The 24,738-nt window shown below is 38.2% G+C and overlaps 1 protein-coding gene across 2 annotated transcripts; it reads left to right on the top strand.

Annotated features, from left to right (window-relative positions):
• The first annotated feature begins 1,251 nt into the window (after nt 1-1,251).
• rgs14b (regulator of G protein signaling 14b) lies at nt 1,252-24,527 on the top strand. 2 transcript variants are annotated; one of them, XM_060891198.1, is made up of 16 exons: nt 1,252-1,405; nt 2,742-2,864; nt 5,527-5,548; nt 7,942-8,111; nt 11,279-11,371; nt 12,260-12,403; nt 13,322-13,513; nt 14,643-14,769; nt 14,862-14,905; nt 15,023-15,211; nt 15,299-15,375; nt 19,856-19,982; nt 20,584-20,665; nt 23,176-23,225; nt 23,796-23,898; nt 23,977-24,527. In XM_060891198.1, the coding sequence occupies exons 1-16, from the start codon at nt 1,346-1,348 to the stop codon at nt 24,291-24,293; spliced, it is 1,920 nt and encodes a 639-aa protein (XP_060747181.1). In that variant the 5' UTR covers nt 1,252-1,345; the 3' UTR covers nt 24,294-24,527. The 2 variants fall into 2 exon arrangements, with proteins under 2 accessions (XP_060747181.1, XP_060747182.1); XM_060891199.1 differs by lacking the exons at nt 1,252-1,405; nt 2,742-2,864 and adding an exon at nt 3,087-3,405.
• The last annotated feature ends 211 nt before the right edge of the window (nt 24,528-24,738 follow it).

Genomic DNA, 24,738 nt, shown 5'->3' with positions numbered 1-24,738 from the left:
GGCAATAACAGCAGCCTTTTTGTCCTCTTTAAATCAGAGCACTCACAGTTTCACAGCCTCTACAATATTAACACCAGCTGGAAGCCCTGCCCCCTTGCCCTCATCCACATTTTTATTTTGTCATAGTATATTGAGAATGTTTTAAGTTCATCAATATGAAAAAAACTCTGTTCAACTGTTCAACCGAAAGGATGCCACTGAAAAAGTTGAGCCTTTTTTCATGCTAATGAGAAAAACAGACAAGGATTCAGATTTAAACAGATTACGTAGGCATGCCTACAGCAAAGTTAAGAACGTTAATGATGATGATGATGACGATGATGAATACAAAGTGATTCAATATTCTGTTTTTTTTTCTTCTCCACCAGTCACCGCTCAGACACGTTCACACGCTCCAACAGTGAACATGCTGATTTGTAAAAGGATTATATTGATTTTTTTTTTTTTTACTGCTCTTTAATGCAGAACCAACTAAAGATCCATTATCACTTGCCACTGCCAGCAAGCAGTTCCCAACCTCACACTTGCTACTGAAGTAATCTCCTTAAACCTGAGCTAAGAACTCTTTTTGCTATAATTATTTTAGCTTATAAAGGCTGTTAAAACATCTTCAGCTATAAAGCAAAATATCCTTGTTCTTTCTGAAGATTTGTGCCACAGCCTGTGTCATCAACGACCGTATTTACTCTCCAGAAATGCACAGGAAAGTAAATGCTTGCGTTACCATCCAACCTCGGCGTACTAACTGGAACACAAAATGGCACGGCGAACTGGTTTAATGCGAGACACATGGACCAGTGCACATATGTTCATTGGGGAACAGGTGTTAGGCTCAAAACACAGGAACTGAGGTGAGAAGAATCCGGCTGCCTCTGGTTGGTTGGCCGGTCTTGACTTGCGGAGGCTGGTTCAGCTCCATGGCGCATGGAGAGAAACGCATTCATGTGTTGTAAGGATGTTCTGCTCTACCACGTCTACGCTCAGGGTCTATGTGCACATAGAAACTTCAGGAATAACGTACTGATAATTATACATGGCACATTAACACTGTATGTGATGGATGTGTTAATGAAGTAAGCCTTTTTTTAAAGAGAGTTACCAGTGTTTGTAATAATCTCTCCATGGCTCGCCTCGACAGGATCAGTAGCTTTAAATTTCTGTGAGGTTTCTCAGGTCACCAGTTGCATGATTAGTATGTTTTCCCACTGAGTGACTTTTATACCCAGCAGAGCTGTGTTTTACAACAGGTCTGGTGTTTACACAGTGATAGGCATCTCATGTGAGCTGAGGAACTTGCCATACTTCTCTCCCGGTCTTCAACACAACGCCAGCCTACTCCGGCAGCATGGACGCATCTGTTTCCTTCCAGCACAGACCAAATTTTACTCTACCTTCCAGAGACAAGGTAGGTGCTTTCCCATTGCCGCATATTACAACTGTGGAGTTTTAATGGCATTATGTTCACATCGAGGTTTCTTTATATCAGCATTGATAGAAATGATCTCAAGACTTAGCTGGTTTTTGAAGTTTTTTTAAAAAAAAAAAAATTTTTTAATGAATTTCATCACCTTGAATTGGTCGAATCCGTTAACCTGATCTCTGGATCTTATAGTGAGAGTAATTCTGTTTCAGATTTTCCTGTTATATCACACCCCAGCAAATTTCAAGATATTTCTATATTCTAAAAAATTTCTATACCTTGCACAGTTTTAACAGTAGTTCCCTCTCTGATATAAAACGATTGCGGTTTCTATAGTGACAGCTCATACCTCGGACTCGCGCCACGAGGCTAATAATAAATGGATTTGATATGATGAAGCTTTCTGTGCCAGTCTCCAATGTTAGTACTTTGTAACAATCAGTATGACATAGTAATAGGCTGAATTTTGTCCTAATAACTTCAAGAGCTAGAGAAAAAGTACCTATGGAACATGAGGAGGAAATGCATCCTGGATGGTACACCATCTATCATCACAAGACATCATACACACTAATTTACTACAGGCAGTGTTTAAAAAAGCTATTTCATTTACCTGCATGTTTTTGGGGAGGTAGGAGGAAAACCAGGAGAACATGTGTAGAACATGTCAGAACTTTACTTAGACAGCACCACCAAGCCCAGGTTCGGACCAGGAACCCTGGCGCTCTGGAGTTGTTTACTCTGGAAATTGGAGCTGTGAAGCAGCAATGCTACAAGCTGAAACACCATGACAATTAATTTCAACATAAAAAAACTCAATTAGAACAACATACTGTACTGTACACTCGTAGTCCTCTTTATCAGTGATGGCTCTGAGATGCTTTTTCTTTGCACTATGCTTGTACAGAGTGGTTATTTGAATCACTATAGCCGTCCTATCAACATTGCTGATAAACTTCTGAGACAGCTGCATGCGTTCTAATGATTGATGAACATTACTCGAAGCTCTTGACCTGTACCTGTATGATATTATGCGTTGCTGCTTTGCCCTTGCCACGCTGATTTGCTGACATGAATGAACAGACGTATCCCTATGTTCCTATTAAAGTGGCAGGTATATGCATAAATACGGATATAAATGTCTATACCACATTACGATATTCAAGCTTCATGTTCAAGGAATAATCCACAGATTTTTAAGTTTTAAAGATGAGCAGGTTCCATTTTACGTGTGTGTTTATAGCAATCCAACGGTTTCACAGAACAAAGTTTCATGATGACTATTTATTCCTGATCTTGAACTCTTTTTTTTTTTACACAGAGAGCCATGCCTTTCCAAGAACTCACAAGAGGGTTGTCTCACTTTGGCCTCCGTGCTTCTCTACGTAGACGTCTGGGGAGAAACCACACGTTGACGCTGAGCAGGCCTCTCATCCTCACTAAGGTAAAGAGACCTTCATGTAAAACTTCTCTACAGTTGGCTGTAAAATGTTCAGATAAGATTATAGTGGTCTTTACCTGACTTTCAGCTTTTTATTAACCATACAATGCAGTCATTGTCCTTTTTATATTGTTGTTATTATTTTTTTTCCTTATGGCTTTTGTATTCTTTATAACTCTATTAGACCCGATTTTGGAAATTGCTTGATGCTTTTTAAAACCTGTTTAATATGTCTGTTGGAACCTTTTTAGACAAGCCGAATTATATCTTGTACATTTTCTTTGCTAAATATATAGCAATGACTAGCATTAAAGTTGTTTCGCAGCAACGTTTTTTATTCTCTGAAGTACACACACTTCCTCCTGTGGCATGTTGCTATAGCAAGACTTCCTGGTTTACCAGGAAGTTTCATTTTAGTCATAGGCGACAGAGTTCAGACATATATCGGAGACAACTCATGTTTTTGTAAAGTACCTAAAATTCTTCTCATGCTAAGACTATGTCTCTGAAACTGAGCGATGCTGGCGAAGCTGGTGGACTCCAGGTAGGATACGAGAGGTCTTGTTTGTTTCTACGCTTGAATGTAAAGGTGTAAAGGTGTGGAAAAACAGCTAAAAAATAATTATAATTAGCAAGAAAGAAACTTAAATATGGAAGAAATAGTGAAAAAGAACAGACTTTAATCAGTAGATAATACACTTTTATACATCTTTGCTAAAAATTTCCAAAGCTATAGTGTGAGGAATTTCTTAACTCATTTTCAGACGTTAGCTTAATTCCATTCTTTTGTGAGTTCAGTGATGTGCTCACATTATATGGACTTATTTGTTTTTTTTTTATTTGGCTAGTTCTCAATTTCTAACCTCAGCTTTTGCCTTCATTAGCCTTTTTGTCTTGGACTTGAAGAGTTAACACACATAAATGTTCAGTTATATGGATCTTGAAGCTGACAAATTGATTCAAATTTTATACATTTCACATTAAATAAAAGTTTTTTCCTCTTCTGTAAAAAACAAAAACAAAAAAACAACAACCTATAATTTGAAACACACAGAAACGCACATTTTATGTAAATTAGGTCAAAGCTGGAGTATCCGGGATCCCCAGGGAAATGTTGGTGATTTAAAAATTTCAAACAAATCACGACATTTTAAGGTTTTATTTAAATTGTAAGTTACATACAATGATGTTCTACACTTGATTAACAAGGATAAATATTCAGGCAAAATTGAAGTTAGATATTTTGCTGCATTTCTGCGTACTGCTTTTATGATGTATTGGAGTAGTAAAATTGGAAATTTCCAAGCTGTAATAATGTCATTTCCCACTTCGGCAGGTTCAACAGCACTTCTAGAGACACGCTTGTTTCGTACTCTCCTAATATAGTAAACAGCAAGAACAGAGGATCTGCAGACAATATAAGTAGCTTTAGCAACAAGCTAGCCAGCTAATATTAGCGATATCTCATCCTGTTGTTGATTACGTACTGTGTCTATCCAATAATTATGTATATTTATTAACTGTTCCTTTATTAACTAAAGCCATTAGTGATTTTAAGTCTATTAAAAATTGAGGGAAAGGTTACATTTTACTGTTCACAGTTTGATTTTATGTCGCTTTATGATTGCGGGGAAGTTCCACTTTATTCCATGTAATTTCACTTTACTTCATGCATGTGTGTACCAGATGGATGTGATTTTTTTTGCATGATTTCATATTCAATGCAATTCAGTTCAATTCAATTCAGTTTTTGTGTAGCCGGTTCAACAATCGACATCGTTACAAAGCAGCTTTACAGGAATTTAAAAATCCAGAATATAAATTCTTACGTTTCAAATTGAAATGTATATTTATCCTTAATGAGCTCAATGAGTCTGATTACAAATCATTTTCTTTCTATAACTGTGTACTGTATGTATATATATCATTTGGTTAAACATTTGCACTTGACCGTTGTATTTATACATATATACAGTGTAGATTTAGTATATTTATATACAGTATAGGGTAATATTTCGATTCATTAGACTCGTTTCTGTTGATGACATCAAATTTCACCCATTTTTACAAGCGCCTGCTTTGCCCTGGAAATCCACGTTGCTTCATCTTTGATCCAATTTCCAGAAAATTTCATAGATTTGGAATTTCAAGAGTTATATTTAGGATTCTGTGTTTTTAAAAGTCGCAAGTTTTACTCCTAGCTTTGATCAAAACAAAGAAACTTTACAGTACATCAGTTATTACACTAAAATACAGCTAAATGTGTAGAATTCAAATATATGAAATTCATATTCTCTTTTATCAGCTTCCAAGCTCCAAATCATTTTATTTAGGTTTTTATTTAAATTTGAATCCCCATTCTGTTAAAATCTCTACTTCTGTTTTCTTCCGTCTTACTGACTTTCTTTCTCTTCAGTCTCCTCATTCATAAACTTTGTGGCTTCTACACGAACAGAATCTCTCAAAAGTTTTTTTTTTGTAAACATAATTTTTTGTTGTTGTTGTTGTAGAAATATGTCTGTGCTAAAAAACTGAGTTTTGGAGCACAACAATAGTGTGCGTTGCTCCTATGAGATTGATGACTACAATCACTACATCGATGTATAGCGCTGACTCATCTAACCTCGTCTCTTTTTATCCACTGTAATTTTCTCCCCACCTACAGACACTGACTGTCTCAGATGGAGGTGAGTTATGAATTAATAATGTATTAGTAATGAGAACAAACAGCGTGCAGCTTGTTATTGTGCTTCCACTTTACTGGGAAAATCATCAGCGATGAAATTATTGTTATTGTTACTTACTATTTCAGTGAAAAACAGAACATTTATATTCATACATATCTCGTAACATATATCATATAACTCTGATCATTTATATAATAAGACTTTAAAAGTTGGATAATATGATTGAAGGTTACTATTCAGTTCTCGATGAGACTTTTTTTGACTGCGTAAAAAAACACACTGCTTTTGTGTCTCACATGTGACATCCGCATCGCACGCTGGAAGTCACAGTATGAGCCTTTGAGTCTGGCATTGACCTGTTTACATCCTGTTTGGGGTGCAGATGTTACCACAATTACTTCCTCCATTAGTTCATTATGAATGTAAGCTATAAAGGCAGAAAGACTGGAAGACTGATCGAGCTCAAAGAAACCATGTGACTCCCCAGAAATGAATTCATCTCCTTTGTAGTACAGCAATACCGTAACACTTCCGTTATAGAGCTACCAGGTTATCGTGTAAGACTTAAAGTCACAGTTATTCTGGTGTTAGAGCTGATTTTTACAGCCATCAGCTTTTATTATTACTTCCCCAAAATGAAATCAGAAGCAAGTCTACACTGTGTGCTGAAATCCAAATATCCTAAAGAGGTTTTATACAGATTTATGGTAAAATAAAAACAAACAAACAAACAACAACAGAGGAGTCACATGTGAGACATGTTCATCACCGATTAGGGAAGAAAATGCATCATTATTATGATCTCATCATGTATTAATGAAACGGTGCATTCTTCAAATTTCACTTTATTTGCCTTTAGTATCATTAATATCATTAATATCATTAGTCTATAATTGCTTTCCCTTTAAAGGCCGACACTTAATTTAGTTGCACCCTGTGACAATGAGAATTAAGTATCTATCTATCTATCTATCTATCTATCTATCTATCTATCTATCTATCTATCTATCTATCTATCTATCTATCTATCTATCTATCTATCTATCTATCTATCTATCTATCAGGAGTCTATCTATCTATCTGTATCTATCTATCTATCTATCTATCTATCTATCTATCTATCTATCTATCTATCTATCTATCTATCAGGAGTCTATCTATCTATCTATCTATCTATCTATCTATCTATCTATCTATCTATCTATCTATCTATCTATCTATCTATCAGGAGTCTATCTATCTATCTATCTATCTATCTATCTATCTATCTATCTATCTATCTATCTATCTATCTATCTATCAGGAGTCTATCTATCTATCTATCTATCTATCTATCTATCTATCTATCTATCTATCTATCTATCTATCTATCAGGAGTCTATCTATCTATCTATCTATCTATCTATCTATCTATCTATCTATCTATCTATCTATTAGGAGTCTATCTATCTATCTATCTATCTATCTATCTATCTATCTATCTATCTATCTATCTATCTATCTATCTATCAGGAGTCTATCTATCTATCTATCTATCTATCTATCTATCTATCTATCAGGAGTCTATCTATCTATCTATCTATCTATCTATCTATCTATCTATCTATCTATCTATCTATCTATCTATCTATCTATCTATCAGGAGTCTATCTATCTATCTATCTATCTATCTATCTATCTATCTATCTATCTATCTATCTATTAGGAGTCTATCTATCTATCTATCTATCTATCTATCTATCTATCTATCTATCTATCTATCTATCAGGAGTCTATCTATCTATCTATCTATCTATCTATCTATCTATCTATCTATCTATCTATCAGGAGTCTATCTATCTATCTATCTATCTATCTATCTATCTATCTATCTATCTATCTATCTATCAGGAGTCTATCTATCTATCTATCTATCTATCTATCTATCTATCTATCTATCTATCTATCTATCAGGAGTCTATCTATCTATCTATCTATCTATCTATCTATCTATCTATCTATCTATCTATCTATCTATCTATTAGGAGTCTATCTATCTATCTATCTATCTATCTATCTATCTATCTATCTATCTATCTATCTATCTATCTATCTATCTATCTATTTTGTTCATAGTGAGTTGTGGAATAAACTCATTATAAAAAAGCCAAACCTGACAGAACCCACTTTAACAGAAACACCCTTAAACTCTATCAGACCAGTCAGAAGTTTCTCCTTCATGTAACTACATCCCTTTTTGTTTAGATTCAGAATAAGTTGCTGTTGTCATTGATGTAAAACTGAATCACAAAAGGGATTAAGGAGTTAAACAGGAGCCATATCTGAAATGATGTCATCTTTAATAAAAAACACGTACACGTGTGAGTTGCCAAATCTCTCTCTCTTTTCGTCAGAGCTGAACACGTTGGAGCTGGTGAAGCGCACAAGCTCACAATGCTCCAATAGTAACACCAGCCTTCCCAGTGTGCCGAGCGTCAGGGCCAGCGGGGTGGGTCAGGTGGCCAGCTGGGCTGTCAGCTTTGAGAGGCTGCTAGACGATCCACTGGGAGTGCTCTACTTCACCGTGAGTCTAAGACCTATGACTGGGGTCTTTGCCAAACAGATGCTACTAAAGAAAAAAAAACTATTCAAATATTTTGTTGTTGTGATGTGACTGGAAATGCATATTTTTCATTGTGGCATGAACTAAAGCCCATTCTGCTAATACCTGACTTACGGATAGTGTCCAGAGAGCTACATGACACCTTCGTTAACCCTCCATGACATACGGATATACGGACCATGTATTCTACGTACCATTTGCCTGCAGTTTTGTCAGGACATCCTGGTGTTGATGTAACGTTGTGTTAGTTTCGTTAGGACGTTTTCCATGTGCGATGTGACGATGATTTGAAAGTCAAACATCAAAAGCAATTTTGGGTCAAAGGAAATAGACATAACCGTGTTATTACATATGTCAAGGCATCTGTGTTTGGAAAAAAAAAGAAAGCAGTTTAAATTAAGGCCTTAATTCCGTTTTAAGTTCAAACGAATGCACTTTAAATTAGTTTCGAGAGAAAATCGTTCTAATAATTTAACTACTACTGTGTCATAACATATGAGTATTCATAAAACTTTATACACAGCAAAATGATTACACTTTAAAAGCTAAGGAAATAGACATATCTCAGCCTTGTTGTGTCATAACAATAACTGCCTTAATCATTCATAATAATCTTATAAACAGGAATAAGTAGTGTGCTTCATTTTCGTTTTCTTTACTAGCCACCTGCTAAGAAAGTTTCCTCTTCAAAGTGAGTCAACACTGACTTTCTAAATGATGCACTTGTCTCCAATTTGCCATTTCACACTGTGTTAGTTTTGATTAAAAAAAAAAAAAAATCTTTTAACAGGAACAAGTGATGCGCTTTACTTTAGACTGATAAAAAAACGCTGCTGTTGTGCAATCTTAAAGGCAGGGTCTCCGATTTTTGAAAGCCAATGTCGACATATACAGTAAAATCACCAAAACAAACACACCCCTAACCCAAATGGGTCCCACCCCTGTATTGATAGCTCCGCCCACACATACATACGTAACCCAGGCAACTAATGGAAAGAAATGTGACTTTATCATAGCTGAAGGGAAGAACAATACGATTGCAGATAAACAAACAAGCAAAAATGACACACAAGCATAATCATGTAAAGGACAAAGGCATATATTAGTTCTGTGTAACAAAGCAAAACCAACGTTAATCAAGTATTGAGAAGGAAAAAAGCGCCTCGGCGTCTTAAGTAAAGTTGAATTTTCCGAGTCAATAACTCCTGAGCTAAACACTGTTACTACACAAAACACGGTTGTAGCTGCGTCTCTACGTTACTACGATAGAAAAGAGGTGTTATTTGTGTAGTAACAGCGTTTAACTCAGGAGTTATTGACTCAGGAAACTCCAATCTGTGAATATGTGGCCAACTTCCTGCTCCTTCATTTCTCTCCAGCGCTGGAAAGCTGATCCTATATTAACACGTCCTACTTCTTACCTTATCGTAAGCCTTTCTTCGCTTTCTTTCTTTGTTTTTATCCTCCATGTCAATGTTAAAACCGCTTTCTGCTAATGTCACACATGTGCACTGAACATTCTCTATGCTAATATTGACAAGACACGCCCCTTTCTGCTCATTGGCCACACTTTTGTTTTGATTTTTGTTTTGATTTTTGTTTATTATTCGGCCCGACTCATTTCTCAAAAATCGGAGACCCTGCCTTTAAATGGTACCAAATGTCCTTCTTCTCATTGTTATTTTCAAATCTTTGCTACGACAGTGTTATAGACTGTTATATAGACAGTATTCCTACCAAGTGCTAAGAACAGAATCTTTTCACTGGCATCTGCTGAGATATACTTGTCTTTCTCATGTGAAAGTCAGCCTGGAAGTTTTTATAGCATAACATAAACTGGTTATAACAAACTTATGTTAGCATAACAATGTCAGCTGATTCTGTTATTTGTGATTAACATCAAAACTGATGAAAGCACCGCAGCTCGACTGATGCTGTGTAGAATAACATTATAAACGTCAGTTGTTCGGGTAGTGTGGTGGGCGGTTGTTAAGTCTCACAGCTCCAGGTTCCATTCCCTGATTCGATCCTGAGCGCAGGTTACTGCGTGGTCTGTGTGGAAATTTGCTTCTTTCTGTGTTTTGCGTGGGTTTCCTTGAGGTTCTCCAGTTTCTTCCCACCTCTAAGTGTGACTGTTTGTGTGTGTGTGTGTGTGTATGGGGATGGCATTCCATCTCCAGACCACATTCTAGGCCACATTCACACCTCACACCCAGTGTTCCCAGGATAGGCCTCAGGTCCGTTTGAACCCTTAACAAGATAAATAGTTTACTTACCTTTAAATAAAACATCACTTACTTTATTACACTGAACCTAAAGCAAATTGCAATATATATATTTCTTTAAAATTATTGTAAATATACAATTTTAAATGTTCCCTCCTGTATCCCAGTCCCAAGCTTTCAGATCCACTGCTCTAACCGGAACTTTCCAGAAGCCTATAACCATATCAGTACCTGTATTCCAAAATAAGGATGATTCCCTGATACAGTGAAGTAGAAAGGAAATGCGTCTTTTATAGCAAGCATTAATCTGGAGCAATGTCATGACTATAAAAAGAACATGCAGCAGCAGGAAGTGAAGATCAATCAGTTTTAATTCATTTCGAAGTGAGCGTTCGAAGTGAACCCGGATACTTGCCAAAAAAGCTTCCTCATCAATGTGAGTCAGTCCTGGATTTCTAAATGATGCACTTCTTCATACTTTCCCACTTGACAGTGTGTTAGTTTTGAAGTGAGATGTTAAGCGTCGCCAGCTTCCCTGCTGAGGCAATCGACTCACATCAGCAACTCTTTCAGAATAATAGACGTTTGCTCGCCAGGCCTTAGGCACTCAATGAGAAGCTTTTTTCCCAAACGGATGAGAACAAGAATCAGCCCACATTATGAGTCATGTTAATTGTTGAACCATGTGGAGGTGTGCAGTTTGCTGGGGCATCAGTTGGGTAAAAAACATGTTCAACGTTCAAGTGTTGGGTCTGGAGAACAACCAAGACTAGTTTTTTCATCCAACAAACGTAAAATGTGTTAATTTCTTTAAGCTGCTGCACTGTTTATTTAGAGCTCATGTCTTTTGGCTGTATATAGCGAATAATCCTTAACGTTAATATGGATTATTGTAACTTGCAGGAGTTTTTGAAGTCTGAGGTCAGTGTGGAGAACATTCTGTTCTGGCTGGCGTGTGAGAATTTCCGCAAGATACCAGCCAATAATGCTGAAAAGGTATGTTACTGGGTGTAATGTTTCTTTTTCTAGTAAGATTGATTAGCAAGGTGATTTTCACGCTGTGCACGTTCGCTGTGGTCTGAATACGAGTGCGATTGCTTCAGACGCCATTGGATTCAGACTCACTTGATTCTATCGAACCCTCCTGTATACGTGTTCATGTTACATCATCACAAACGTGCATGCAGAACACAACCATAATGAATTACCATATTTTTGAAAAACGATGATGACGAAGACAATGATGGTTATTTTTATTATTATTATTATTTTGATGCTATTATGCACAGTAAGGCATCGTACCTCTTGTCTTCTCTATCCCATAACGTTCCCCCGGCACCCGTGCTACATGTGAGACTAATGATGTCGTCATCGACTGGAACGCTCATGCAGGTTACTTTACTGAACACCTTCAAACCCAGATCTGAGCTGCGTTCACGTTAATTGGAATCGCAGCTGTTTCCGGGTCAGCTGGCTCCTACTGGTAGCATTAGGTTTGGTACCACAGTGTGCTTTTGGTCCATGTGACATCTTGACATCTCCCTCCTGTCAATCAGAAAAATACTAGCCAATAGCAGACATCTCTGAGCTCCTGTATGCAGAACACTTTCCTGTGAACTTGCTAAGCTGCCCTGTGAAGCTTCAAGAGCTCAATACAGCAACAGTTCAGTAAAACGGTTGAGCAACAGTTCAATAAAAAAATAGTGCATATTCTAATATATAATATCTACTTTGAATATAATAATTAAAAAAAAAACAGCGTTAACTTATCATTCAAATTTTCAAAACAGATAATTAGTATTTTTCACAGAACTGATCTCATATATCACAATACTGCAATCGATTCATTCCAGTTGACTCGTTTGTTTTATTTTGTCATTTTAGCTGAACAGAGAAGCTCTCACCATCTACAATAGTTACCTGTCCAAATGCGCCTGCAATCCTATCAATATTGACGACAAGGTTCGAGTCGAGGAAAAGGATATACAGCAGCCTCATCCCGATATCTTTCAGAAAGCCCAGGAACAGGTAACAGACGTTTGGATGACGAAACATGTTTAGAGTCGTATGCGTCATTTCCTGTATAACTGTGACGGTCTTAACACACACATACACACACTACAGTTTCGGTTTCATTGACAAAAGACAGCATTATACACTTGGACTTTATCTCATGTTGGTATCTTTTTTCCTTGATGCACTTTAGTATTTGTTGCTGTCGCAAGAGATGACTGCTTAAACCTGTCAGATAAGAAAGATATGATCAAGACAGAGTATGTAGCACTGATACACAGGATTAGGGTTAGGTGCATTTATTCTGAGGTGCATTTATTCTGAATTTCCTATACCATGTTTCATTGCTGGGGGCACGGTGGCTTAGTGGTTAGCACGTTTGCCTCACACCTCCAGGGTTGGGGGTTCGATTCCCGCCTCCGCCTTGTTCTCCCCGTGCCTCGGGGGTTTCCTCTGGGTACTCCGGTTTCCTCCCCCGGTCCAAAGACATGCATGGTAGGTTGATTGGCATCTCTGGAAAATTGTCCATAGTGTGTGATTGCGTGAGTGAATGAGAGTGTGTGTGCCCTGTGATGGGTTGGCACTCCGTCCAGGGTGTATCCTGCCTTGATGCCCGATGCGCTAGAAGATGAATGAATGTTTCATTGCTATGGCACCAAGATTACTCAAAACCTATCTTTAGGATCCTCACTCCTACTTAAAACAGTACTTAATCTCCTACAATAGGTTTGCATTGTCTGGTGTTTCACTTTAAAACCGATGACCCGTTCTAACTGCCCAATCTTTTACTGTTCAATCTTATTACATACCAAAACAGCATTTTTGCTCTAATTCAAAGAATCTACATTTACAGCATTCATTCAGTATCAATGATAAATCTGTGCTAGACATAATCTGAGGAAACTATTTTTTTCTCTCTGTTTTTACCCACAGATCTTTAAGCTGATGAAGTTTGACAGCTACACTCGCTTCGTCCGCTCACAACTCTATCAGAATTGCATGCTGGCTAACGTGGAGGGCAGATCCCTGCCAGAGCTCGGCCCGTGCAATAAACCTCCCCTGACCGTTAGACACAGCAGCCCTGTGAACAGGGAGCAGCAGAAATCAGAGCAGAAATCCAAAGAGGTATAAGATAAAGCAGTGAGCTATAAGCCCTGTACATACAGCACATGTATTGTTGGAGTGACCCATAACCATAGATCGTGTTGGGGCAGGATGTTGATAATAATAACGACATTCATTGGGGTCTAAATGTCTGAGGATAAGTTCACACGTTTATTGATTTTATCACTGCAAGTCTCCAGTAGCTGGATTACAAAGTCGCCGGTGGGTGTTCCTAGTGCTGGTTGCCATAGTAATAACATTTATCAATTCGTGAACTAGCATTCAAAATCATTTTTTTTTCTCCTTAAATGACAAATTTTGGAGGGAGATTCGGGATTTGTATGTAAAAATCTCGAGCAAAAGTTTTGTTTATTGATCAAACTGAACATCTCAACACGTTATATACGTTTATCTCATTTTTAGATCAATTCATTCATCAGTGTTTCAGACAGCTGTTTTGAGCCTAGCGTCACTGAAATCAGATGTTATCATTTCTGAAGGAATTATTTGAAGCTAGTTACCTTGTGAGATAGATAACGGTGCGGATTAAACTTTCTAAAGAGCTAAAGACAGAGAACGAAACGCTAAAAGTATAGCAGTGTTCATGATACGTTTAAAGAATTATTTATAAGAAACTCAATGTCAGGTGTGGTTCCTGTCACCAACAAAACAATATGTGAGATAAACACAGAAGATATTAGCATTAGCTGTCCTGTGTGATGCCCCTCCCCCACTCCCGAGTGGACCTCTGTTAGACAGACAGACAGACAGACAGACAGACAGACTGATTGATCGAGCGATCGATCGATCGATAGATAGATAGATAGATAGATAGATAGATAGATACTTTATTGATCCCAAAGGAAATTCAAGCATCCTGTAGCAACATACAGAGAAATAAGATTATCACAAACATGATAGTGTGTATTTTATATAAAAGTTAGCTCTTGTTATAGTTCCTACGTTTATAAAGGTGCACAAATCAGCAGAACACGAGTTTATATTAATTAGACTTGAATCGTTGGTCAAACAAAACAGTTCAATAGTATTTCAACAGAATTTCACGAGATCTGTTCGATTTGTTAGTGTACTGTATTTGGTTCTTTGGTATCTTTCATGTACTGATTAGCAAAATGACCCTTTTTTGTAGAAGGGAAAGGTGAAGTTAGGCAAGACTGCAGGAGGGGAGACGGATAATGTGGTCGAGAGGAAGAAGACAACCCTGCAAGGGAAAATGAGCTGGGAGAAGCGAAAAGAAAAGAGAGCATCCTGGGGAGGTGAGTTATATTGTAAACAGCCAAGGACTCCATATGATGTATCAGAGAATCAGAGTGAGGTTAAATGTCTTGTTTACTGTATTTTATTACAGAACCACAAATGACAGGGAGACCTGGATCCGTACAAAGCACAGAGGTGAGCGGACATGAGCGTCCCCTTTGTCTACGTAGATCAAAGAGAGATTTGTTGAGAAAGACTTGATGTGCTGTAATGTGTGTGTGTGTGTGTGTGTGTGTATATGTGTTGGTACAGGTGGAACGGTTAGTAGCTCGTTCAACTGACTCGGCTGATAAGTACTGCTGTGTGTTTTTACCCGATGGCACAGCCTCACTGACCCCTGCTCGTCCTGGGATCACGATCCGCCGCATGCTCACAGGCCTGTGTGAGAAAAGAGGACTTCCTCTGTCTGACATCATCATCTACCTCCAGGGCAAAGACAAGGTGGGTTCTTTCTACGCCTTATCTTCTCATCTTTATACATTCAACTTTGTTTTGCTTCTACCTTCTTACTGAGCTCGAATTCCACAGCAACCTCTTTCTCTGGACCAAGATAGCTCAGTGTTGAAGGACCAGCAGGTTCACCTGGAGCTGCGGGTGACGTTTGCGTGAGTGTTTACATCCTACCTTTTTGGTACCTATCGGTTAGATATAAATGTCTTGAGCTCATAGTATAACAAGTGACTCTGTTAGAGAAGTCAGACATCTGCTTCAGTAGAGTAGATCCAAGATTGATGTGAGATAAACGTTTTGGTCCTTCACTAATGAAACAGACTGGCAATGGCTCACTGGGGGAATTTTCACCACATTTTGCCACATACTTATATACCAACCAAACACACTTTTGCAACCGAAGGCATCTTTTTGATCTCCTGCTCATGCAACATTACATTCATTCATTCATTTTCCGCTTATGATACCGCTTATCCGAACTACCTCGGGTCACGGGGAGCCTGTGCCTATCTCAGGCGTCATCGGGCATCAAGGCAGGATACACCCTGGACGGAGTGCCAACCCATCGCAGGGCACACACACTCATTCAATCACACACTAGGGACAATTTTCCAGAGATGCCAATCAACCATGTCTTTGGACTGGGGGAGGAAACCGGAGTACCCGGAGGAAACCCCCGAGGCACAGGGAGAACATGCAAACTCCACACACACAAGGTGGAGGCGGGAATCGAACCCCGACCCTGGAGGTGTGAGGCAAACATACTAACCACTAAGCCACCGTGCCCCTGCGACATTACATTACAGCTCAATACACTTAGAAGAACGTACTTTCAGCCCTCTTCTGCATACAGGCCCACTCTTGTTGACAGTGAGAGACGAGATGATGGGATGAGATGTACTTTTATTAATCGAACATAGAGGAAATTCATGTTGGCACTGCAAGGTAATTTGTAATTACTATTAGAAATAGATATGCTAAGACAGTGTTGCTCTCTTGGACTCTCAGCCGTGTCATTGGCTGGCTGTAGTATTGTCTGGAATTGAACTTGAGCTTCAGCTTTTCTGTTTTGGCTTATTTTATCAGACTGTTCTGCATCATGCATTTATCATAGCAGAAAATTCCAGACTGCATTCTAGGGGCAGTGGTACCTCAGTGGTCAAGGCTGTTGGACTACTGATTGGAAGGTTGTGAGTTTGAATCCCGGGGCCACCAAGCTGCCACTCAATTGCTTATCTGTATAAATGTAAGCTGCTCAGGAAAAGGTCATCTGCCAAATAGTGTAAATATACATCCGCAGTGAAGAATCCATTCAACCCAAAATGAGTTAATAATTGAGTTTGAGAAATATACTATTTGTCAAATCTCTGCTTTTCACAAACTTTTAGCTTTTAAACGTGATTTCGCCATCTCTACTTGAGTTTGTCACTTTCTCCTGAAAACTCAATGTTCCTCCCAAACTCCTGCACTCACCGTTTGATTGACGGGTCTACCTTGTTGACAGTAAAAATGCAAATGAGTCGCAGAGGTGTCTATTTCTGGCCGATTTGTAGCATGAGGATAAGAAAATGCAACCGAAAAGGAGAGGATTGGTAATTCTACATAAAAATCAACCTGGCTGATAAAATCTAGGCAACAGTAGAAGGTTCATATAAAATCTAATATGATATTATAAATTGTACATCAGTTATAGCGTCCAAATATATTTACAAATATTACTTATTATTATTGTAATATTTATGTCGTTCAGTGTGTCTTCCAACACATCACAAATGCCATATACATATAAAGTAAAGTTCATGGGACCTAAATTTAAACCCTGTGGTTCTCCAATTCTTTCTTATCCAGTCTAATTCAGAGTAACCTTTTTAACGTCACTGAATGTTCACTCAAGTCCAACGCTTTAGGGCAGAAGTGTTCCAATCTGGGGAACATTGTGTCTCTGCAGTAAAGCTGCTGCGTCCAGCTCTCAGCCTGATTAGACGCTAAAGAGGTAGAAATAGAGCACGCACTTTAACAACGACTTGATGTTTTGCCAAATGTAAAAGTGTTGACATTAGCTGATAGTAATTCTTACTAGATTAATTTTATGAGCTATTATGTTGTGTTAAAACTGTAGTTCTTAATGGAACTCTAAGAAGTGACCATAAGGGATAAGAGATTTGATTCAGTGATATTCAGGACATTTAATATTATTTAGAAAAATAATAAATGCGTTGAGCATAGATATAGAAGCAGTCTGATTACTCACCAAGCAGTATTTTTTTATTGAACGTATATTAGCAAGGGAATACATTTTAAGACCAATTTTATAAGCCTCAAGCCTGAAATTAACTTTAATGACTACTTCGTATCAACAGACTGCACCACGTATGAAGCACCTGAAGTTAACACGTATTTCAGTGAACACATGAAACATGAAATCCTGTCGAAATGCATTAAAAGGGTCTAATTCTGGAATAGCAGCTAAAGTCATTCAGCCCAAAAAAAAAAAAAAAAAAAACGAACCTTCTGCTATGACTGTGAGCCAGCTAATCTGTAAACGGTTCTTAAACACTTCAGGTTCCTCTTAGCACTTTATTATTTGTGCGCACATGCACAGCAGCCGAGTTCACTGCACGATAATCTCAGTGGGTGTGCTGGAAGCGGTGCAGTATTAGTGTTTACTTCACTCTGTTCGGTTGCTGATTAGAACTATTATGGGTGAAAGTGTTATGTTCTGCGTGCAAGAATTTTCATGCCTCTGCTTCCTTTGTTCAAGAGTTAAACAACGACCGGCGATTTATTTTTGTAGCTTTTATTTTCACCTTCTGTTTTAATTTCAGAGTAGTAAGAAGAAGAAGAAAAATTCATGTAACTAATACAGCTGACGAAACTGAAAACTAGTTTCTTTTTTCATATATTGTCTTCTCTTGTACACAGTTTAGATGAACAAATTGTCTTTCCTGGATTGTTCCCCCATTTCTTTATTAATTTTGGCCCGGACATTAGTGTTTGACTGAAGAATGTGTTCAGAAACTAGGAAGAAACAAACAGAAGAGACGGAAAAAAAATGCCACATGCCACAGAGCAACAAAAGTCACAGACAGCGACCACAAACTGAAACATGACAAGGTCGAAACTGCTGCCCTCAAATATCAACAGCTAGAAATAATAAGAGAGCAAAAACCCATGTGCTTTCTGAGGTTTAAGCCAAAGTGCCAAAGTAAATGCCAGGTCATTATGAAAATGCCAAATTCATCAGTTTGCAAACTCTTAGATTAATAGATACGTCTTGGAGGTGTATTCACTTCCTGCTGTATTTCTTTTTTATTCACTTCCCAATTCCTGTCGTGTAACAGCTAACAATTGGGGGAGGGTGTGTGTGTGTGTGTGTGTGTGTGTGTGTGTGTGTGTGTGTGTGTGTGTGTGTGAAGCCAGACACATGCTTCATCCAAGATATTTGAAAAGTCAGACATTCTCATCTTTGCATCTATCTGCCATCTTCCACATAAATCCCATACAGATGCCCATCATTGGATAATATCGGTGTGATTGACGGAGAGAGATTATGTCCCTCCCACTCTGAGAACATGCCCCTTGCCTTTGAGTCACAGAAGGCTGTGGAACTGAACTCGCAACAACCTCTAAACAAAAGGGTGAACGTTTTTCCTATTGCGTCACTCAAGAACCATTTATCGCACTTCTTGAACACAGGCTTTCCTGTTCATCTCATGATCGATGTATCGTCCGCTGAAGGCGTACATTAAAAAAAGGTTCCTCTGTATTCTATATTTCAATATCTATATTTTTTTAAAAGTAAATGTGCCAGGAATAACCAAGATCACTTTTGGTTCTCCAGAGAACCGTTCAGTAAATGGTTCTTAATCTTCTTGTCATCAAGAGCATTTTATAGTCTAACGAACCATTTTCAACTACAAAGAACCTTGGAAATGTGGTTCTTCACCATGACAAAGAACTGTTTAAGAACCGTTAATGTTTACGAAGGGGGCACGGTGGTTTAGTGGTTAGCACGTTCGCCTCACACCTCTAGGGTTGGGGGTTCGATTCCCGCCTCCGCCTTGTGTGTGTGGAGTTTGTATGTTCTCCCCATGCCACGGGGGTTTCCTCCGGGTACTCTGGTTTCCTCCCCCGGTCCAAAGACATGCATGGTAGGTTGATTGGCATCTCTGGAAAATTGTCCGTAGTGTGTGAGTGCGTGAATAAATGAGAGTGTGTGTACCCTGTGATTGGTTGTCACTCCGTCCAGGGTATATCCTGCCTTGATGCCCGATGACGCCTGAGATGGGCACAGGCTCCCCGTGACCTGAGGTAGTTCGGATAAGCGGTAGAGAGAGATTAATGTTTACGAGCGTACTTAGGAGCTTTAGGAATAGTACCTTTTCCCAACAAATAACGGTTCTATGTAGGACCCTTGGAGGGCGATGAAGCTTTTATATTAAAACGGAGCTATAAATAATAAAGAATGCGTTAAGTGAAGTGAATGTGTTAAGTGAATTTTTAATGTTGTATCTTTATGTAGATGTGGCTATTGTTTGTATTATCTTTCACCTTGTATTGTAAATCTTACTCTCTTTATCTCTGTACACTGAAGACTTTCATGTATTAATGTTGCACGTTGTGTGTCTTTTCCAGTCTGGAGGTAGCGTTCACAGGTAAGAGTGTGGCTATGGTGGCCAAATCCAACAAGACCCTACAGGAAGCGTTGGCTTCACTCCTGCAAAAACACCGCCTCCGGCCCCAGGATGTCTCCGTCACCATGGTGAGCACTGCCTGCCCGTGACGGCAATGAAACAGGAATTAATTAAAGTAGAAAACAGTTTTCATCACCTTACACTTACAAGGTTGCCAGATCTTTTCTTTTGAACTATTTGAGGGATTTTTGTTCATTTATTATAACAACTCCGTTAAAAAAAAAACTTCAGAAACCGAAAAAAGAATCAGGGAATAGAAAATTTATACTGCATTTGTTTTTTGGTCAATGATGCACTATAAAAAAAAATCAAAAGGGAATCAAAAGAAGTTAAGAAGAATAAGATTGTACATATAATTGTGCTCTAACGTTACCTATATATTAAACCTGGTTAATTTGTGATTTTTTTTTTTCAAGTCTGATGCAGCAGATCATAGGATCATACTGTTCATCTTTTTATAAATCATATCACGCATGAAAATTTCAAAGAGTCGTGCTTAAGACTTTAATCCTAAATTTTTATTTCGACTCCTACATACAGTACATGCCTCAATCCGAATACAGCCTAAAGAGTCTATTTCACTCAGAACATAAATGATGACAGTATACACACAGATTTGCGTGATGTTTCTTCACATCTCATGTCACTCTGTCACCTCTGTTCTTTCAGAAAGAAAGCCAAGAGTCGATAAACATGACCACAGTCGTCACCAGCCTGGCCAACAAGACACTAATCCTGGACAAAGTAAAAGGTATTTGTCCAATAACACACAATCTGTATAATGACAGCAACCTGATATCATGACAGTAGACCAGTTCACACTAACTTCTAGCTACGCATCTGTCAGAGACTGTGACTATGTTCTGTCAGAGCACTGAGAGGTGTATCGTTGTTATCATCATTTGATTATACCTTGTATGAGTTCACCTGTTTCCCAATTACTACTAATGTGGTGTTTTTTTCTAGCCTTCTAGAGGCAATATATTTTAAGAAAGGTCACACAGATGCTCCTGTCTTCAAAGTAAATGGTGATATCAAACCATTTCAGCTCACAGTGATGCCCAGAGTGCTTGTTCTTAAGCAGCTAAAGTATGAAGATCTTCTAAATATAAAATTCTGTGTAAGGTTATCCAACAGAGGGAAAAACAAAGGTCTCACGTTGAATGCCGACAAAGTCCCGACTCATTACATATCAGACTTGCAGAGATAAAATCGTTCATACGTCCCATTAGTCCATTTCTATTCTGCCGGCATGATGGAATGCAGGGAGCTGGTGTCTGGTGCTGGAGCCTCCGGGAAACCAAAATCCAGTCCCAAATGCAGGGAAAGAAGACAGACAGGGATTTTATTAATAAAATAACAAAACCTACAGACACGTGAACACACTAGGGGCAAAACTGAGCGATACACAAGTGACGCACAACAACGAGGACTCAGCAAAAAACACGTGTGAGACAACAGGTAGAAAAGAGGGAGGGTAATTAGTGCAGCAGCAGATAGATAAATAGATCTATCTATCTATCTATCTATCTATCTATCTATCGATCTATCTATCTATCTATTTATCTATCTATCTATCTATCTATCTATCTTTCTATCTATCTATCTATCTATCTATCTATCTATCTATCTATCTATCTATCTATCTATCTATCTATCATGAGTTAGTCTATCTATCTATCTATCTATCTATCTATCTATCTATCTATCTATCTATCTATCTGTCTATCTATCTATCTATCTATCTATCTATTTATCTATCTATCTATCTATCTATCTATCTATCTATCTATCTATCATGAGTTAGTCTATCTATCTATCTATCTATCTATCTATCTATCTATCTATCTATCTATCTATCATGAGTTAGTCTATCTATCTATCTATCTTTCTATCTATCTATCTATTTATCTATCTAGCTATCTATCTATCATGAGTTAGTCTATCTATCTATCTATCTATCTATCTATCTATCTATCTATCTATCTATCAATCTATCTATCTATCTATCTATCTATCTATCTATCTATCTATCTATCTATCTATCTATCATGAGTTAGTCTATCTATCTATCTATCTATCTATCTATCTATCTATCTATCTATCTATCTATCTATCTTTTCTAGCTCTATCATGAGTAGTCTATCTATCTACTACTATCTATCTATCTATCTATCTATCTATCTATCTATCATGAGTTAGTCTATCTATCTATCTATCTTTCTATCTATCTATCTATTTATCTATCTAGCTATCTATCTATCATGAGTTAGTCTATCTATCTATCTATCTATCTATCTATCTATCTATCTATCTATCTATCAATCTATCTATCTATCTATCTATCTATCTATCTATCTATCTATCTATCTATCTATCTATCATGAGTTAGTCTATCTATCTATCTATCTATCTATCTATCTATCTATCTATCTATCTATCTATCTATCTATCTATCATGAGTTAGTCTATCTATCTATCTATCTATCTATCTATCTATCTATCTATCTATCTATCTATCTATCTATCTATCACAAGTTAGTCTATCTATCTATCTATCTATCTAGTTATCTATCTATCTATCAGGAGTCTATCTATCTATCTATCTATCTATCTATCTATCTATCTATCTATCTATCTATCAGGAGTCTATCTATCTATCTATCTATCTATCTATCTATCTATCTATCTATCTATCTATCTATCTATCTATCCCTAGAAAAGTTTAAGAATGAATCCACTAATATTTTTCTGTTCTTTTTACACGTAAGCTTTTATAACAGTTTATAATATAAATATAAATATACTCTAATGTACCAAATCTGGAACACGGACTTCGTCTCATTCACTGTTTTCTCAATTGGATCACTGGTCTTGCTGCATACCACGTCATGCTAATCCTTTAAGCTCAGATTTGTCAGATTTGCTTCCATCATTACTTACACTTCCTTGGGCTGCATTGTCTCTTACCATTTTCTGTTCCTCTCTTGCTTGAGCGGGTCACAAGAGCGACGACTGGATCGTTCCTACAGCGGAACAGGACCAGTGCCTGTGTACATAACGTCTCTATGAATTTGTGTTATATGAGTCTCTGCTGCTAGTAAACTCTCTTCTACCTGGAAAAAATAAACTGCTTTTAATTGCTGCTTTAAATTCGAACGTATCTTAAGGTGAATTTAAGAATGTAAGAAAACTTGGATGATTTTATGTAGAAAAATTACTCAGTATACATATTTTAATGAATTTCTCTGTCACAATCAGGTATGGACCAAAGCCTTGCCTCAAAGACACCTCCAGTTCCGGTTTCACAGGTAAATTGATAGACGAATACGAATGACTGCAATTTGAATATGGAGAATAAATTAGCACTTTAATAGGAACACCGGGGTGGCACGGTGGTTTAGTGGTTAGCACGTTCGCCTCACACCTCCAGGGTTGGGGGTTCGATTCCCGCCTCCGCCTTGTGTGTGTGTGGAGTTTACATGTTCTCCCCGTGCCTCGGGGGTTTCCTCCGGGTACTCCGGTTTCCTCCCCCGGTCCAAAGACATGCATGGTAGGTTGATTGGCATCTCTGGAAAAATTGTCCGTAGTGTGTGATTGCGTGAGTGAATGAGAGTGTGTGTGTGTGCCCTGCGATGGGTTGGCACTCCGTCCAGGGTGTATCCTGCCTTGATGCCTGATGACGCCTGAGATAGGCACAGGCTCCCCGTGACCCGAGGTAGTTCGGATAAGCGGTAGAAGATGAACGAATGAATAGGAACACCCTTACATTTTTGGAATTTATCAGACTTTTTGTTTCTTAACTTTTAATTCTCCAATAAACAACAGCAAACTGGATAAATAATATATGAGCTGACATTCTCTGATATTATTTTCCCCAGGCACGTCGAGGCGCTGTGGATGTTGATCGGAGCCTTGCAAGTCTTTATCGATCAAATCCCAAACAGAAAAACCCTGCTGTGAGAAAAACCTATGATATGGAAGGTAAGATTTCTTCTTCATGAATTGATTCATGTAGTGCATCACAAAGATTCTTCAGTCTTTTGGGTGAAACTGTTCCAGGTCTGGTGGAGCTGCTGAACCGAGCTCAGTGCTGCAGTGCAGATGATCAGCGTGGCCTCCTGAAAAAAGAGGACCTGATCCTGCCGAATTTCCTCCAGATGCCTCTGGAGGAACACGACGAGGAAGACGAACAAGAAGAAGATCAAATGAGTGCCGACCCCCTCCAGTTCGGGTCTACGGAAAATCTAGGAGAACTTGCTTCAAACACGAAAGGAGATACAGCAAATTCTTCCACGTCTCTCCTTTGCTCCACAGATCCTGCAGACAGGAAGCTAACGAAGGGGTGTTCTAATCCAGGTCGGGAAACAGTGGTATGAATTGGAGATCTGCCGTAATGGATGTATTTCTATTTAGAGAGTGCTTGCACTGAACACGAAGGCTGCTCAGGTAATGGAGGACACTTGGCTTCAAGACCTTTTTGGACTTGGGTAGAGGACAGAAGAAGATGTTTACAATTCTTGTGATTCAGCACAGTGTTAATGTTCAGTGAAATGTATTTATTTGAAAAGGATTGTCGAATGTCAAATATATATTCGTCGCTTTATGAATGACCCTGGAGTTCTTTGGTGTGTTTTTTTCCCCTCTCTTTATTTTCTAGAGAAAATTCCCACTCTTACCAAACCAGCCAGATCTCTGCTATCATACAGTATACTGCATCTATGTGCTTCCTTCATGCTTTCCATATTATCTGCTGCTTCTAGTTACATATCTAGAAAGATGTTCTTTACCAGTCTGACTGACAATTATAATCAGGATAAACAA

Source organism: Tachysurus vachellii, chromosome 17, assembly GCF_030014155.1.
Source record: "Tachysurus vachellii isolate PV-2020 chromosome 17, HZAU_Pvac_v1, whole genome shotgun sequence".
NCBI classification, from domain to species: Eukaryota; Metazoa; Chordata; class Actinopteri; order Siluriformes; family Bagridae; genus Tachysurus; species Tachysurus vachellii.
The sequence above is the reverse complement of the archived record's forward strand: the minus strand, read 5'-3'. Positions and strand labels throughout refer to the sequence as shown.

Bases quoted from the DNA above. Each gene is read 5' to 3' on its own strand.
- rgs14b (XM_060891198.1), top strand. From the start codon at position 1,346: ATGGACGCATCTGTTTCCTTCCAGCACAGACCAAATTTTACTCTACCT. The intron at 20,666-23,175 runs GTATTTGTCCAA...TGTCACAATCAG, and splicing joins AATCCTGGACAAAGTAAAAG to GTATGGACCAAAGCCTTGCC. The intron at 23,226-23,795 runs GTAAATTGATAG...TATTTTCCCCAG, and splicing joins CTCCAGTTCCGGTTTCACAG to GCACGTCGAGGCGCTGTGGA.